The 18,815-nt window shown below is 42.2% G+C and overlaps 1 protein-coding gene across 2 annotated transcripts in view; it reads left to right on the top strand.

Annotated features, from left to right (window-relative positions):
- Positions 1-18,815, top strand: part of LOC120299315 (retinoic acid receptor RXR-gamma-like) — a 173,295-nt gene that overhangs the window by 115,126 nt on the left and 39,354 nt on the right. The window contains exon 10 of one of the 2 annotated variants that reach the window (XM_039324012.1): positions 1,339-5,321. The exons of the other annotated variant lie outside the window; for it this stretch is intronic. Coding sequence (XP_039179946.1) covers positions 1,339-1,486 — 148 coding nt within the window. The 3' untranslated portion in view covers positions 1,487-5,321. Of the gene's footprint in view, positions 1-1,338; positions 5,322-18,815 lie in introns of those variants that run through there. 2 annotated transcript variants of the gene reach the window in all.

Below are 18,815 nucleotides of genomic sequence, written 5' to 3' on the forward strand. Positions count from 1 at the left end.
TTTTCAGCAAACAAATTGAACGGACCTACTCCCTTTCGCAGAAATTGCTTACAATAATGCAGTCCACTCCAGCACAGGTTACACTCCTTTTCAAATAGCCACCGGTCAAAGTTTCAACCCCATGCCAGAATTAACCCCACAGGAACCGGCGATCCCATCACTGAAAGAATGGATGGAACAATTACAAAACACCTGGCCAATAGTCAGAAAAGCACTAGATGAAGCTAGGCAGGCATACAAAGCACAAGCCGATAAAAAAAAGGGTTGAGCCTACACCATTCATTATAGGAGAAATGGTGTACTTATTTACAAAATACCTAAAGTCCCTATAGTCCTGTAAAGAACTTGGACCAAAATATATAGGGTCTTTTCCAATTAAAAGAATCATAAACCCAGTAACAGTAGAATTAGAATTACCCAAAAATCTCAAGCAAATACACCCAATTCTTTATTGCAGCTTGTTGAAAAGAGAGCATCAGTCATTGTTACGGCCAAAAATCCCCCCCCACCTCCAATCATGGTGGAGGGCAAACAACACTTCAAAATAAAAGAAATTCTTGACTCCAGGAGATATCATGGAGCGACTCAGTTCCTAGTTGCCTGGAAACACCTCCCTGCCTCACAAAACAAGTGGGTCCATAAATACCATGTCAGAGCCCCGAAGCTATTAAAGAAGTTTCACACAGAGTATCCTAACAAGCCTGACTAACTTTTATACCTGTTTTGTTTTCTTTCAGGTGGATCTGTCTTATTTTTGAGGGGGCAGGATGTCAGAATCCAATTATATTTCATCTCTATATATCAACTATAGAAAACCCCATTTCTGCCTTCTCTGGATTCTGTCATACGATGAAGGGAAGGCGGTGAACAAAGGGGCTTTATGGCCCTCACTTCCTTCAGTACACTTCAAAGGAATTGGATGTGTATATCACCAAAAGGACTAACCATAACAATGGGGCTATTACCTTCATGTAGTTCTCTCTGAAGTCTCCATCCAGCCGGCAGTAAGGAAAAGGGGGTGGGAGTGTAATGCCTGAGACTGTCGCTGGAAGAAGGGAGTGATTGGGTGGGGCTACTGGGGAACCCCTTAAAACCTTGAATGGGAGAGCTTGGACCCCAAGTCCTGTCTAGAACGCCCGCAACCATCTCTTAATAAAGGATGCCTGTTGGAAGAACTATTCCAAGAGTTCTGTCTTCTTAAGATGCAAAGTGGGGTGGGTCCTTACAATATATACATATATATATACATACATACACACACACACACATACAAACAATTCTTACACACACACACATACACACACTCACTCTCACTTTCCCTCTCACTCTCTTTTCCAGATTTGCTAAACTTCTTCTCAGGCTGCCTGCATTGAGATCTATTGGACTGAAATGCCTCGAGCATCTCTTCTTCTTCAAGCTAATAGGTGACACCCCTATTGACACCTTTCTTATGGAGATGTTAGAAACACCTCTGCAAATCACTTAATGAGGACAGGATGCTAGCAAGAAAGTGCAAATGACACCAGTGAAGAAGTTTTGTTCCTGAACTGCCTGCTTTCACCCATCCCATTCTCCTGACTGTCTATATGGAATGACTATAAATGTTTAGCTTTTAAAAATGGAATGTTATTCATATGCAAACTGTTAAATAATAGCTAGGAGGAACAGAGCATCCTGTAGCTCATCAAAAACAATTTGTAGCTCATCACAAAAATCTTGTATAAATGATTGAGTTTAAATTATTTTTTCACTTCCCAAAAGATGAGAAATAAAATAATTTATGAGTAATTAGTATGGAAGTTGTTGCTGAGGTCCTTCTTACTGGGTTTTCTGGAGAGTATTAGGGGAACTTCTCTTATAACATGTCACTTATATCCTTCTCTTATAACATGTCACTTATTTTAGATAGCAAAACCACATACACGAGTCTAGATTTTCTTTTGTTATTTTGTTGTGACAATATTTATAAATAATCTGTTCAGCATGTTCCAGGTTCATACTGCAATATAACTTCACATGGAAATGAAATTTATTCCTCAAAGGGGCAATATTTCCACAATTACCTTGTACACATTTCTGCTGCAATTCGTTATGCGCAAGGAGGACAACACCCAACTGTCCAAAGCTATCTGGAAGTAGAGGGGTTTATTCAAATTCTCATTACATAGAATAGCTCAAATCAGAACAAGGAGGTTGAGCTATTTAGCTATAAGAACAAACTTTCATGATGTTGCTTCTGTTCTCTTGTGCTCCTGGTGAAAGCATTTGTAACATTTTGCTGGAAATGTGCCAACCCAGATAATTCTTACATTACTCTTATGAGGCACCAAAGGGCTCTCACACACAAAAGGATAGCAGAAAAGGAAGGACTGGAAATATGGGGATGGAAAAAGAAAAAATAGAATATTTAAAAGCTAAAACTGCAAGATGGTGGTCTCCATAACAACCATCAAATGAGGATGACAAATACTACATATTATATGCACATAGTTATGTTTACATATTTTTGGCAACAAAAGGCATACACATTTCTTATAATTCCTTATGTCCGTCCACATGTAATAGTTCTTCTGCATTTTACTATTCCGATGGAGTTTTTTGAACAGTTTGTGAAATTGCTGTTTATAGTGCATCCAGTTCAGTCCTTTTCTAATTTTTTATTTTTAAAAGGTTGTGAGAGGAAATTATACTTTATTTGTATAAAGCAGAAAAAAACCAATCAGAAAAGACTATAAATCTAAAGTTTATATTATTGTGCCACTGAATTAAACAAAGAATTTACAATATCATATATCTCTGTGATCAAACACTCTACCTTCAAGATAAATATAAAATATAATGAAAATAAATGATTACATGTAGCAAAATGTCACAATGATAAGCTAATATGACAAAATCTTAAATGTCTGAAGTGTTGCATCCCACAATTGGCTTTGGGACATCATCTCAAATCATATATTTCAGGATGATTACCCTAGATTGGAAAGATTTCATCTCATCCAGTCAAAGCTTTCTTAAATGAATAGAACAAAAATATGTCATAACTATTTACTGAAAATCAGTAGGAATGCCTAAATACTGAACTTCTGCACCTCAAAATACTCTTATGGCATTTTCAAATTATATGTCCACATATGCAGAAGTGTAACCTTAGTTAACCTTTGTGCTCTCTAATCATAAAACGTATGCATTAGGCTTTCAAAATTTAATTATCTTCTTTTTTTTTTGTAAAGCTACATTTCCCCTTTTTCCTCTTTAAGTACATTAATACTGAGTTTCATTTAGAATTTCCAAATAAACATGGGGGGGGGGAGGCTTAGAGGGAGATCTTTTGTTCAACCAACCAATAGATTGTCTGACATCATCTTGTTCACTGATAATTATACAGTTACCTTACTTTTTATAAACTTTCCTTAATGATTTGTGGAGTTCCTTCTGGTTTTCAACACATTCATATTTTACTGCATTTACAGAAAGCACTGGACTAGATCTGATTCAGCTGCATGGCACAAATGACTTGCTCCTGTTCATGTAACACTATTATTTCTGTTGTTCCAAAGTATTTTGGGTGCAGAAGCATACCTGTTTGCTTATATTTATTTTCTAAAAAGTTGTCATGAAGTTGCAATGAAGGCCCAGTCTGTTTCAGGCTAAACAAGATATACATATCTTCTGAAAAAAAATCTTGGCTTTCAGTTTGCAATCACGGTATTTGTGTACATGTGGGGTGATCGCTCCCTCCGTTGTCCGGTTTTCTCCTGCCAAGGGACCCTGCAAAGGGTTGAAAGTCACCCTGGAGGGGCGATGAGCACGAAGACGACCTCCGACTGATCGTGGAAGGGTGGGAGCCCTTCCGGAGCAGCTCTTCTAACTGATGGGGAAAAGATCGGCCATTTACATGGCCCATCACTTACGCCGTTTCCAGCCGAAGCCAAATTTACAACTAAGCACTTGAAAGCACCGCAGAGGACTGGGTGAGACCTTACCTTCTTTCTATCCCAAGTTTTTTTCCTGTAAAAAGCTTTTTGAAACTGCTTCCCCCTGTGAGGAGAGGGAAGGGAACGTTGTTGTTTTTTTTCCACCCTCTAAAATGGCGGCGTCTGATTACATAGGGAAAATAAAGCCCTGAAAATATAATTAAATCATTGGATCTGTATTTTTTTAATATTTGATGACCAAAAAGTTCCTATTTTTATGGGGGCTTGCTATCTCATCTACTTGGGGGAAAAAAAGAGACAAAAAAGAACTTAAATTGGAAAAAAAACTAGCCTTTTTGAAAAGGATTTTAAATGCTATCAGGGACATCTTGTGGTGAAACTTGGTACAGCAAGTGAATATCTTTGACAAAGAGACCTGTTTACAACCTTGGTATTTTTTAAAAATAAAAAGCTGAAACAGCTGGGAGGTGAAATTGGCTTTTAAGAACTGTGGAGCTGAATACTTATTGACTTTTGTTTAAAAAACTAGCCTCCTCTAAAGGACTATTTATAATTACCCCAGAAATGGAGGGGGACCAGCAACAAACCTCAATTGATTATAAACTTATACTTGAAAAAAATCTTGAAGCTACTGAGATAACTAAATCCAGACTGAAAGATGGAGGCACTAGCCTGAACCTACAAACTGAAACTCAAATTCCAACTAAAGAACTCACAACTCAGAAAACAACAGAAGCGGAAGAAATCAAACCAAGACAGAGGACTTTAAAGAATAACAACAATATATTGACAACTCTGATAACCAAATCCTGATTGCAATTAAAGAACCTATAATAAAAATAACAGAAGCGGAAGAAGCTAACACCCAAACAGACGATGCTAAAGATCAACAAGGACAGCATATTGAAAACCTAGATAACTAAACAATAACCATAAAACTGGACATGACCCTTTACTTAAAGCAGAAGAAATCTGAGGAAGAAGAAGACCAGACCGAATTGAAGATAAGGACACTAGAGCAAATATTGAGATTTGAACCACCAGGGCAGCAACTTAATGATTATAAATGGACCAGTTTTGTGGAAAATTGATGATCAGATGGTCTCTTTTGATTCAAGTAACATGTGCCAGAATGAAGGGAGATCCATCTGATAACCTAAAGGCATTGGTATGGAAACCTGGTTGGCACAAAAAGAAAGCCAGAGTTAGGTTTAAAAATAAGGCCTTTTGATTTACTAGAGTGATTCTAAGGTTTCAACTAATGGGCTATGAGAAATAAAAAATGTTTATGAAATAAAATAAGAATATATTCAAGTAAGTAATATATGTATTTTAGATATTATAGCCTTTGTGTAATGAAATAAAGGAAATTTGGGTTACCAGAAATTTAAATACTATGGATCTTAAAGGTTAAATTGGACTGCTGTAATTAAAAATTAAGAATTAGGTAAAACTTAGAAACAGGATATGGATATGTATAAGTAAAAAATGGATTGATAAATGCTTTAACTGAATTTGTTATGGTTAGAAATTTAGTATGATACACCAAATGTTAAGGGAGATAGAGAAGGAATTTTTGATAATGTAACCTGAGATATGTACAGAAAAAATTGTTATTGAACTATTGATTACCCAGTCACCACGTTGCTTTTTAAATACTTGGATGTTAAACTGGAAAACTAATAAAATTTGTTATAAAAAAAATCTTAATTTTTTAAACTTTACATGGCTGCTTGGGAATCTGATTCCTGGCATCTCTGCATGAGTGGGACTGTAGAACATTTGCTTTCTCTACAACTAGCAAAGAAATATCTTACCAGCTCTGGAATTCTCAAAAAGTTCTCCCCCGACTTGAAAATATTGAGATAGTGGACAGTTTAAATCATAATTTTCTTCTCTACATATTTTTTTTAAATAATTTGCCTGAAATGTATCAGAAACATAATTAATTAATTGGCTATAAAGAAGTAGAGACTGTTGTTCAGGCTACAGAAGAGTACTATATACTATGCAGACTTTATTATATAGTCACCGGAATATAAAAAAATGGATGCAATATTTTGTGTACTATTCAAATTGGTTTCTATATTTAATACAATTATTACTTTTCCTTACTTATATAATGGAGTGGCTACACTCATTAAGCTCTCTGGGAAATGTTAGTATTTAGAAGAGTTCTAAAAATTCAAAACATTTTGTTAATAGCACTCTGATTATCACTTCTGCTCCATTATAGAAGTGGGGAGAAATAACAATTGTATTAAATGTACATAAATAGGAGAGTAATATTTGCAATATACCATATTTTCCGGCGTATAAGACGATTTTCTAAACCATGAAAATCTTCTCAAAAGTTGGGGGTCATCTTATACGCCGGAAAATACGGGTACCAAAAGGAACAAAGAGGTTGGCCACAAATGGTTCAGTTATAAGAATTGGATTTGCAATCAAGAATTTTGCAAGTGGGGCCATTAGAGGAACAAGAACAGCCCCAGAAATTATTTCATTTTAAGCGCAACGGCCCTTCATGCTGCAGAGCGGCAGTTTTCACCAGAAACAGAGAAATGTTTCCCAGGGCGGAATGGGATGAGGTAATCCAGCTGCCTTTACGTGCCCTTACCGCGGCTCACCCCAGGCGGGTCTTCTAGCTCTGCCTCTTTCTCCCCGGCGTTTTCCAGGGCTATTTGGCTGCAGGGGACATTTAAACGAGCATCCAGCCTGCCAATTCGCACAGCAATGCATAGGTCACCTCGGACACAGGAAGGCGAGCCAGGAGGGAAAGGGAAGAGGAAGAGGAGGAAGGTGAGGTGCTGGCCAGCAAAAGTATGGGGAACAGAGAGCCTCACAGATGGAGCAAGCAAACTTACAAAAAGGGGAGCCCCCCCTCTCTCACACACACACATAAACACACATGCGTGTGTGCTTTCTCTCCCTTCTCTCTCTCTCTCTCTCCAAAGGCACCAGAGACGCCTGGCTGTCCCTGTCCTCCCTGCGGCAGGACAGGAACAGAAGTTGTGCAGTACCCACAACTTCTGGAGGCAAGTTTTTTCTTTAGCAATAGGCACTGCTGTGGTGGAACCATTAAATATAGTTCCAAGTCAGCATGCGGTTTTTTTCCCTGTCACTTTTAAGATTAAATGCAAATAAAAGGGGCAACACAAGATGATATTAAAAAACTATATAAAGCCTGTGTCAAAGAGTCACCCATTTTTGGAAAATATTACTTTTTTTAACTGGGATTTTGTGGTTACCTTGTTTCCTTTTTCCTAAAAAGCATTAATTGCATTAGAAATTGAAACTATGGTGAAAAAGTATATTTCAAAATTCCTAAAAGATAATAGCTATAATACAATTGCATGGCTGGTGGTCAGTATATACCTTTCAAATTACTATATTTTCAGGCGTATAAGACAACTTTCTAAACCATGAAAATCTTCTCAAAAGTTGGGGGTCGTCTTATACGCTCAGTCGTCTTATACGCCGGAAAATACGGTATATAAAATGGGCCTATACTACTCAACAACCACAATGAAAAATAACAAGCTATGAAATCAAAATTCCAGAAAATTGTTTTATAGATAATATAATAGCCACAGTTAAGAAGTATTGTATGATATATAAACAAAATATGTAATATGAATGGAATAAACTCAGAAGAAATTGGTGTACATTTCAAGTATCCTACATAATTTTTCAATTTGTTGAAGAATGTACCTCACTTCTTTATATGAAATTTTATAAACATACACATATACTGCATCTGAAGGTTGAATCATGGCAACTGGACCAAACTTTATTAATCTGAAATGTTTCATTGCTCATCCCAGCAACTTCATCAGTCAGAGCAAAATTAGTTAGGCAGAGAGTCAGAGAGTTGCTGGAATGTGTCAACTATTTTTGCACCAACTTCAGGAGTTTCTCCTGAAAACTAATTTTGCTCTGATTGATGAAGTTGCTGGGATGAGCAATGAAACATCTCAGTTTAACAAGTTTGATCCAGTTCCCATGATTCAGCCTTTAGACACCATTTGCCTGGATGATTGAGTCTTTACTGACATACACACCATGTGTGAGAGAGATTTCTTATTTGATGCAAATCTTCTCCGCAAGATCAATAAGGTCTTTAACTTTGGATCAAAGCACAGGATATGAATTGCTTTTAGTTTTAGCATTTGCCAGTTCAGTCATTTCTGAAGTTTTGAACCATTTATTACTGAGATTTGCATCAAATCAGAAATCCCTTTCTAGGACTCAGGTGTTTTTCCCCCCTTTGCATCTAATTCAAGGCTATTGGCCCATGTGTATATCATCTCTTACAGCTTGAACTTTGTAGAATTTCCCTCAATGCCACAAGTTAAGAGGTAGATCCTTCCATAGAGGTCTGTGTCAAGGAATCTTACAATTTGGTGATTCATCTTAATATGGCCATTTGTCCAGTCAGAAGATTGGCCATTTCCACATCTAAGTTTCCAATTAGTTCTCATCACATTCCCCTTGTTGGGTCCAGGATAACTTAGTGCAGCCAGCTCGACCCAGCCAGCTCGGTATGACCATTTCACCACTGCCAAGTCACCTCTGCCAACTCACCACCTCCAAGTTGTTGCAGGACAACTCAACATGGCCAATTCACCCCAGAGATAACTTGCCATGGGCAGCTGGAGGGAAACCTGGGTGAGTGAGCAGGGAGCGAATGAGCGAGCGAGGTGGGTAGATTGCAGAGCAGCAGCAGCAGCTTCTGGGAGCTTCCCATTTTCATACCCTTCCACTACCACTGTTATCATCACTGACCTGCACTGACCCTCAGGCTGTTTAGTGGTGGCAGTAGTGTTTGGGCCATTCGGCAGTGGTAGCAGTGGGCAGGGTGAATGGTGGGGAGGCAGTGGAGTCTGGGTGCATCTGTCCTGGATCGAGCAAAGGCTTGCTGGGTATTACTTGATACAGGCAGAATTAACTCCATGGAAGGGATTCATGCAAATTACTTTATTATCAGGCATCCTCAAGACATTAACTCACAGTTACTGTAGAGGTTCTTCTGGAATATAGATTGTAATCTGGACCCATCACATAGGTAAAAGGAAAACAGTTTCTTCCATACTAATGGAGTTACCAGTCCTCATGGCTGGAATTCATAGAAAACTCGTTGACTGGCATGTAACTAGGATATCCTGTAATAAAACAGAAGACCCTCTCAGTGGCCAATCCTAACACAGATATGACCAGGTAACATAAGCTACATTACCCAGAAGGCTATCCCTTAAGAGAACAGTTCTTAATTCCTAAGCTAGCTATATACTCTGACCAGTACATTCCCTGCCTGGAATTATACAATTTCCACTATTAACTAACTATTAACTAACCTAAGCAAAGGCATAGCATCAAAACAATGCAATTATGAGATAGACACAAAAGATGCATATCTCGTGGTTCAATCTTCAAGTTTGGTCTTCCTCATCAGCAGTACCAGGTCAGTGATGGGTCTGATGTAAAGCCTTTTAACAAGAGTCTTTGAGTCACGATATGACTCATGTGGCTTCACAGTCTGGACTTCAACTTGGTGAAATAGTTCATCAGAACTTGGTAGAACTTGGTGCACAAGTCCTATGTTCCAATATGCATCCTTGTCTCTCAACCCAAGGTCTCCTTCTTCTAGGTTAGGCTCTTTGGTCTTCCATCTGCGACAATCCTGTAGGGTAGACAAGTATTCTTGCTTCCAGCACTTCCAAAAGGTGTTGGTGAGCAGTTGAACTTGTCTCCATTGCTGTTTATACATGTCTTTGGGAACAAAGTTTCCCAATGATGCTGGCCAGTCGCCTGTCTTCTGGATTAGCAAGGTGGTCGGGGTGAGAATAGTTGGATTTTCAGGATCCGAGGAAACTGGAACCAAAGGTCGAGCGTTGATGATGGCTGACACTTCTGCCATGAGAGTGGTGAGGATCTCATGCATCAGCATGGGTGTCTTTGTCAACATGGAATTCAGGATTTTGCAGGCTATGCCAATCATGTGTTCCCACGCTCCTCCCATGTGGGATGCATGGGAAGGCTTGAATGTCCATACACAGTTTTGGGTGTTTAGGTATTTGTCAATTGCTGAATCGAGGCGAATGCCTTCGTCAATCTGTAATTCCTTGCAGGCTCTTAAAGGTTAGTCCTACAGTCAGATCTAAATGCTTTAACTGGGCCTCTATAGGCTTGGAGCCTTCCTAGAGCGTTGATGAAGCAGGAAGTGTCCATGGATTCAATGACTTCAATGTGAATGGCTCGAATGCTAAGACATGTGAATAGGATGATCACTGCTATGCCCAATATGAAGGGTCCCCATCTGGAGAATCGAATGCTAAGACATGTGAATAGGACAAACACTGCTACGCCCAATATGAAGGGTCTCCATCTGGAGAAGCGTTCGAAGTGGGATGGTTCTAGGGAATGGTTAGAGGGTGGTTTCTCTGTCTCCTTGACCATTGTTGACAAGCAGATGGTCTGGATGGTCATTGTCCTGTCTGAGTGATTGGCTGGGTGCCTGAGGTCGAATGTCAGCATCTTGATCTGGGTCTAGAAGTGCATAGTGTTCTGGATGAGCCAAGAACTCAGGACTCTTTAGCCAGATCGATTCTGCCAACTGTGATGCAGGAGTGGACCACGTAGCCTATCCGCAGGGTTTTGATCTGTTCGAGTATACTGCCACTGCTCAGGACTCAAAGATCTTCTGATCCTTTCCACTCTATTGCTTACATAGATGTAGAAGCATCTGCTTTGGTTGTGAATGTAGTCCAACACCACTTTGTTGTTCGTGTAGAAGGTGGTGGACTATAGCTGAAGGTCTATCATTTTCGTTGTCAGGTTTGCAAGTTCTACAGCCAAAATGGTACCACAGAGTTCCAATCTGGGTACGGTGTGACCTTGTTGTGGTGCCAGTTTTGACTTTTCCATAGCGAAACAGACGTAAATGTGGCTCTCTCTGCCGTAGACTTTGATGTATCCTACAGCTACTATTGCCTTCATTGAAGCATCTGAGAACACATGCAACTCTTTCTTCATTGTGGCAGTGGGTGAAATGGGAACACACGTGCACTATATGTGGATGCTTTGGAGACAACTTAGGGATCTACGCTACATTTCCCGGTCTTGCTTCTGTTCTAGCAGAAGAGGCTCATCCCAGTCTGTGGTGATCTGGGAGAGCATGTGTAACTGCAGAAATTCTTTGTCCTCTATCAACAAGGCCAAGTCATTGTCATCTTTGCTGGTCTGGAACACTATCGTTCCCAAAACAGGTTTGACTGTTGAAAGCATGAAGTGTTCTTGATCTGGTTTCAAGTGGGATGCTCTTCCATTACTGAGAATGGAGGTTGCTGAGATATTCACCTGAGTTGGAGCTTGCAGCTGGTCAACACAGACCGTTCCTGAGATGACCCATCCAAGTTCCATCTTAAAGGCAATTGGGGAGCCTGTTGGGCCTCTGACCATTCCGTGGTAGGCAAAGGCGTTAGGGGCGTCCACTCCCAACAGAAGCAGAATTTTGGCTTTAGGATTTAGGGCAGGAAAGTGATCAGCCATGTGCTTCAGGTGAGGTATGATGCTTGCTACTTCTGGCATTGGGATCTGATTGTGATTATCTGGTGAGGCATCCCATTCTAGCAATGGCAGCAGTGGGAACTATGAACTCTCATCTAATGACTCTATGCAGATCCATTGACTTTCCTCCCCACCGTGCTCTGGAGCCCAGTGCACGTTGATATTGTGAAGGACGTTTCTTCACTTTGGATATCAAAGAGGTCAAAGAATGCTGACCTAGTTAATGAGTGATTGCTTTGTGCATCCCATATTACATACAGTTTCTTCTGGATGTCCGGTGGGGTAGACTTTGGCTAAGCAGATTTGGTGGCATGAATGAGGGAATGGTGAGTCATCACATACTGATGTGCAGTTGACACTCGGGGTCATCTCTGGGTGCACTTTGGAGCCATACTGAGGCTCCTTGGTCAGAGGAGTAGTAGAGGTTGCTCGTTGTAGCTCAGAGTCTGGATGCAGGGCTCCTGGGTGCTTGTCACTCTTGTATAGGTGCATTGGTGCTGTGCAGGAGTTGCTGTCAGGCTGTGGTGGTACGGTGTTGAGGTCATTAGGAGCACAATTGGTGGCTTCTCATTGATCCTCATAGGCATTGCTCCCAAGAGCAGGGGGATGGGCCAAAGACAGCTGGCAGTTTTCTTCAGAGTACTTCTTGATGAGGGTAACTTCCCGTGGTGCAGACGAGGGGCCTTGAGGGTCTGGCTGGAATTCCTTTGCCTTTGCATTGAGCTTAGGAATCACGGCTCCTTGTGTGCCCTCCTGCTTAGAAGTATTTGTAGTTGTTGATGGACCAAAGGGAGGGGGTCTTGTGATTCAGATGGTACAATGTCAGCTTTCTGACTGGTTTGCACATCTGGTGGTTGAGATTCTCCTTCTTGACCACTTGGTTTGGGGAGTTTGTGGTAAACCGCATCGCTTCTTCCTGCTCATACCGTATTGTGTTCTGGTTGTCCTTGTAGGCCTTGACACGGCTATATGAGCTTCCACTTTCTGGCCTTTCCAAATTGTGCATGGAGGTAATGCCTTCAACCTCCACCTGCAAAGCTGTAGCTCTTGGTGCTGTTCCTGCTGCCTCCCGTTCACGCTGTAGAAATTTAAGTTTGGCCTGAGCTTTGGCCATTTCTGCCCTTTGTTTAGCCATCTCTTCCTTTTGTTTAACCATTTCTTCCTTTTGCAGTTGCTCTGCTTTTGCCACATATAAAATTGCTGTGGCCACCATGGCATCGATTCGTGCTTGTGCAGCTTGAGCAGCCAGGCTCTCTGCCCTGGAGACTCGGGATGAATGGCTATGCTGAGAAGATGCTTTAGAGCATGGGTCAGCAACCCGCGGCTCCAGAGCAGCATGCAGCTCTTTCAGCCATCTCCTGTGGCTCCCTGTCCTCAGCCATCATGTGCAGTCTGAAAAAAAAAGTGAGACTAAAAAGTTCAACCAATCACTTCAAACTTCTCATGAAGTTTGAATTGATTGGTTGGTGGGACTACCCACAAACCTCTTTCCTTCTTCGTACCGGATGTGATGGCCGGGAGGATTGCTGGAAAGGTGTCCCTGGTAAGGAGCTGCGGGTGGCCGGTCTCGGGATGCCTCTTCCCTGCCTGGTGGGTCTCCCCTCACCCTGCTCTGCCACTGCCTCTGTTAGTCGGGGGGGGGGTCATCGGGGTTCTCTGTAGTTTCCCCTCTCTGCCTGTGCCTTTCGACCATCTCACGTTCAGCGGATTCCCCCACAGCGCCTGCCTGGCCCTTTCCCTACCTGCTGCGCGATCCTCTTGGCCGTCTTCCCGCTGCTGCTGCTGCCAGTTGCGCTGAGTGAGGCTGAAGAGGTGGCGGTGAGCAGGAAGCCACGCCCCTTCACTGTCCTGCTGCTGCCTCCCATCCTGCTCCCCCTCCCCACCCGTTCAGCTGAGGATGCGGTGGGGGTGGCAGCCAGGCCGGGCTGCCACCCCTGTAGCTGCTTCCTCCTGTCCTGCTCCCCCTCTCCACCCGTTTGGCTGACGATGTGGCGGGGGCAGCAGCCCAGCCACACCAGAGCCGCAGCTTCCTGTCCTGCTCCCCCTCTCCTCCTGTTTGGCTGAGGACGCAGTGGGGATGGCAGTTGGGCCATGCTGCCACCACCAGAGCTGCTGCCTCCCGTCCTATGGGAGGGAGAGAGAGGAAAGAGAGGAAAGAGAGAGAGACACACACAGAGAGACCCTTTTGACATCTAAAATGAAGATAACACTGTATATATCCTTTTTTACCTTTATTTTATATATACACACACAAACACATATACATACATACATACATACATACATACATACATACATACATATTAAAGGTAAAAAAGGATATATGCAGTGTTGTTCTGGATCATATAGCTCTATATAACCCTAACTAGAGAGCATGTATCAGTATGTTAGAATATCTGGCATTTTATTGATTTAAGTGTTGTTTCCTTAAGAGACAGATTATGGGAAATGCAGTTTAGCTAGTCAGTCATCTCATGTTAATGGATCAGTGGGAGGAGTTTCTGAGTTCTTCTCAGGATATACTGGCTACGTGCCCAGTTTGGAATGTCTTTGTTCGTCCAGCCTCATGTCTCCTAGCTATGCTTGGAGGTTCTATGCCAACATGTGATGCTTATGCAGAAGAAGAGGGTAAATTCATCATCAGTTTACCTGAGGAATGAACCCATATTGCTAAATATACATTTTGGACGTATCTCTACAAAACTGTAAGTCATTGTTTAGGATTCCCAGAATAAAGCGATATTTCTGTTTGTTCTTCTGAGTTATCTATCTGTCTTGCATTGAACTGAACGCAATCTGTTCTGTCTGGGCAGAATAAGTGTTATCTTCATTTTAGATATCAAAAGTGTTTTGCGGCTCCCAGTGTTGTGTTTTCAGTGGGAAACATGTCCAAATGGCTCTTTGAGTGTTTTGGGTTGCTTACCCCTGCTTTAAAGGAATGAGAGGCACCTGAGACAGAAGATTGCTGGGACATGCTGGTATACGCCTTAGATTGTTGTGACTTGTGACAAGAGGATGAGGCTTTCTTAGAGGAGTGAGAGGAAGCCACATGTGACTGCTGGGATGGTGCATGCGAACGATGGGACATTTCGGACTCAGCCTGCTCGCTCAGTGTGTCCTTCACGTGAAGTTCATCTTGGAGATGTGACTTGAGATGAACGGATGAGGCTTTCTTAGAGGAATGAGAGGAAGCCGCATGTGATCGCTGGGATGATGCATGCAAACGATGGGACATTCCGGACTCGGCCCTCTTGCTCAGTGTATCCTTCGCCTGAAGTTCAATTTGGAGAGACTCTTTACTGCTGTGTAGGAGCTTCTCACGCTCTTTGTTTATCAGCTTGAGATGTTGCATTTCCTCTTTGAATGTTGAATCTCCTAGCTGCGACTGGATGTCTATGAGGCGGCGTTCATAGTCTGTCCATTTTAGGAAAAGCCTCTTCCAAAGAATGAATGCGCTCGGGGGAAAGCTTATCTTTGGATGCGTTGCAGCGTTTCTGCAGCTTCTCCCAGGATTCCTCATGATGCTGATAGAGGCTATCCCACTTCTCCAGCAGGCTTGACTGCTTGGCTTTGGTGGGCTTTCTTTGATGCCTCAAGTCATAAGGCTTCTGAGATGTTTCTGCCTTTTCCCAATTTTGTATATCAGGTTCTGCATACAAATCGAGGTTAGTTGGAAGGACCTGCTCTTCTGGCACATTGAGACTCTCTGCCATGACTAGAGAAGTCCTGGATATTTCAGAAGACTTTAATAGAATTTTCTCTTTGACCACTAGGATGCGGTGGATACAGATAGCTTGAATTCTGGCCTGTTGTTTGCAGATTGGACATCAGAGGGCGTTGCACCTAGACTACGCTTTGAATAGGTTGGTTGCTGCCTGATCCCCTTAATGAGAGCTGCAAAGCTATTTGGTGTTCACTTCTGGAATTTCTAAAGTCTTGCTTTCCTGATATCGAAATTCCAAGTTAGACTGTGGAAGTTTGCACTATAAAAGGGGCTCAGTTTACTATTTCTCTTCAAGCACTAGTCAAGGAAACAGCTGAATGGCTGACTTCACTTAGATATAGGCCAGAATCATTTGCTTTCCCTGTGGTGCATTCCAACACGGAGAGATTTCTGGACCTGTCTCTTAGCAACAAATTGTTTTCTCCTACAAGCAGGCAGAATAGCGATTCATTCTGAGTGATCTCTTAGCTAAATGCAAACAGAGTTCTTTCTCACTTTGAAATGCTGAATCTTTTCAGATGGGAAAGCGATCTTTTTAGTCTAGCCAGGCAGAGCAGATTCAACACACATACATCTCTCCATTTCTAAGTTGTTTTTTTACATTAGGCAAGCAAGGAGAAGCATGCAGGTAAAGACTTTAGGTAGGCAAATGTAAAGGAAGATTTCAATCTTTTTCCTTTAGGCAGGCAGAAGAAAACAAATTCTTTTTTTTCTTTTTTTTTTACTTTAAGCGAAGGAAGAAACATATATTTTCCTTTTACTGTCCTGGATCGAGCAAAGGCTTGCTGGGTATTACTTGATACAGGCAGAATTAACTCCATGGAAGGGATTCATGCAAATTACTTTATTATCAGGCATCCTCTAGACATTAACTCACAGTTACTGTAGAGGTTCTTCTGGAATATAGATTGTAATCTGGACCCATCACATAGGTAAAAGGAAAACAGTTTCTTCCATACTAACGGAGCTACCAGTCCTCATGGCTGGAATTCATAGAAAACTCGCTGATTGGCACGTAACCAGGATATCCCGTAATAAAACAGAAGACCCTCCCAGTGGCCAATCCCAACACAGATATGACCAGGTAATATAAATTACATTACCCAGAAGGCTATCCCTTAAGGCAGACATGTCAAACTCGCGACGTCATGTGATGTCATGCAACGTATTGGAGCTTTTTCACAATTGCCGGCAATGGGGTCGGCATGTTTCTCGATGACGCGTTCGACCCATGGGCCAGCAGTTTGACACCCCTGCCTTAAGGGAACAGTTCTTAATTCCTAAGCTAACTATATACTCTGACCAGATGGCTATATACTCTGCCCAGCACAGCATCCCATTTTCATATCCTCATCACTGCTGTCGCCACTGCACTGAGGTCCCAGAGCACCTTCAGGTCTATGCGTCAATGTGAAAATGGGATGTGCCCAGCCTCCAATATCTCCCCACCCCTTCCCGCCCACCGCTGCTGCTGCCGAATGTTCCAAACATCACTACCACTGCTGAATGTCCTACAGTGGTGGCAGTGGTGAGGGGTGTTGAAAATAGAATGTGCCCAGCCTTCACTGCCTCCCCGACACCCTCTTTGCCCAGCCACCAACTTGTCGTGGCCCTTTCGGTGGCAATGCGGTGTTTGAAAATGGGATGTGCTGGGCCTCCTTCACCTCCCCACTACCTCTTCTGCCCATGCCCAGAGTTCAGCATGGCAGCAGTGTGTATGTGAAAATGGGAAACCCCTGACTGCTGCCACCACTCTTCACTCTGCCTATTTGCTCACTCACCCACCTGCCTGCCTGGCTCTCTATCTGGCTGCTCATGGCAAGTTGCTGCTGTGGTGAATTGGCTGTGTTGATTTGTTCTGCTACAACGTGGTGACAGTGAGTTGGCAGAGGCGACTTGCTGGCTGTGCTGAGTTGTTCATTTTCCCCCTTGTTACCCTTTCACCTAACCATTCAAGAAATATGTTCTAGTGACTTCTTTTTTATTTCATGTCCCAGTCTATACCAGAGGCAGCTTAAAGTTCATTCTTAGCTGATATTATGTTAATGTCATATTTTCTGCTTTAAACAGGTAACAAACTGTGGCAGTTTCACATGGATACAATCTGATATAATATTTCCCTCTCCATATATTTGTGTTGATAAGCTGATAGGTTCTTGTTGGTTGGTAGGACCACTCTAGCTCTTTTCTCTGTGTCATTTTGTTCTGTACCATGGGAAAATGTGACTCTTTTCAATCAGCCAGAATCTACCAAGTCTCCACCTGATCTCTGATTTGGATACCTGATTTTTGAAGAGAGATTGGTCCATCTAACCACTAACTGGCACTGGGAAAGATGGTGAAGTCTGCACCATGACATAAGAGGGTATCTTCCATGTCACAACATACAGTCCCCCTCCCACCACCAGCAGCAGTCAACTGTTATTTAGCTCCTTTTGAATGTGGGTTTAGTGTATTGTGGAAAAAAAACTAGTAATCTTCAAAAAGACTGAGACCACCCCACTATTAGTCAGCACCAAACACCTTTGCCTGTCACTTCTCTAATCTTGATAAGGGTTTTTTTTTTAATAAAAGCCTGCTATTTTCCTTCTGAAAACATTGATCTTACTGATTAGCTGGTCCCTGGGATCAGAAAAGGGATAGGCAAAGCAGAAAGAAACTGAGGTTTACCAATGCTGGTGGACCTGCACAGTGAAGCAGGAGCACTACTATGCAGCCAGCCACCTTGCCATACATACTCCAGCTAGCTGTTAGCTGGACTTGTTTTGAAAGCACCTAGTTACAATGTCATTCCTTCTCTGGGCTGAGCTCCCTGTTATCTGACCGTTGTCTAGTCTGCATCTCTTCCTTGCATTTCCCAAAATAATTCCCACATACCATTACAATTAGCATGCTCTGGGTTGTTTCAGTTAAAAAATGTAATCCATAAGGATAAAGTGTGCCTTCTCTGTAGCAGTGCTGCCCTCTCAAATGAGATTCTGCCCACTGTGTTGTTTAGAAGGGTCATGAAGATCTGGCTTTTTACCCAGGCCTTTGTGGAGGGAGAGTGAGGCCCCTCACTTTGTTTCCATCTGGTCTGTCATTTTTGCCATTCCATTTTAACTGGGTTCATTGTAATTTTCTTGCTTTGTTTGTTGGGAGTTGTTGATTGTCCAGAATCCTTAGAAGTCAAGTAGTCTACAGGTTTGATAAACAGATCAGTCAGTCAGTCAGTCAGTCAGTCAATCAACCAAAGCCCCGAATGGCAAAGATGGCATTAAACACCAGAACTTGCTAAGTTGTAGGAGATAATAGTATATCTGACAGTGGCTGCAGTTTGAGGGGAATTTGAGGGGGGGCTCCAGCTGAAAACCATAATATGCCAATTTTAGGGCTTTTCATGAGTTCCAACCAAACATGTGCTGGTCCAGGAGCTGCAGGTTGCCCACTCTAGATTTAAGCAGACAAATGAATGGCCATACTTGGAAAAGTGCAGGATTGATAGCTGCAGAAAATCCAGTTCAAATACAATGGGCCAACTCTGCCACTGCCAACAGGGACTAAAGATATGTATGAGAGGTAAAGATGACCAGGGCTGGATTCAT

Source organism: Crotalus tigris, unplaced genomic scaffold (genome assembly GCF_016545835.1).
Source record: "Crotalus tigris isolate CLP2741 ecotype Arizona unplaced genomic scaffold, ASM1654583v1 scf7180000024291.2576520, whole genome shotgun sequence".
NCBI classification, from domain to species: Eukaryota; Metazoa; Chordata; class Lepidosauria; order Squamata; family Viperidae; genus Crotalus; species Crotalus tigris.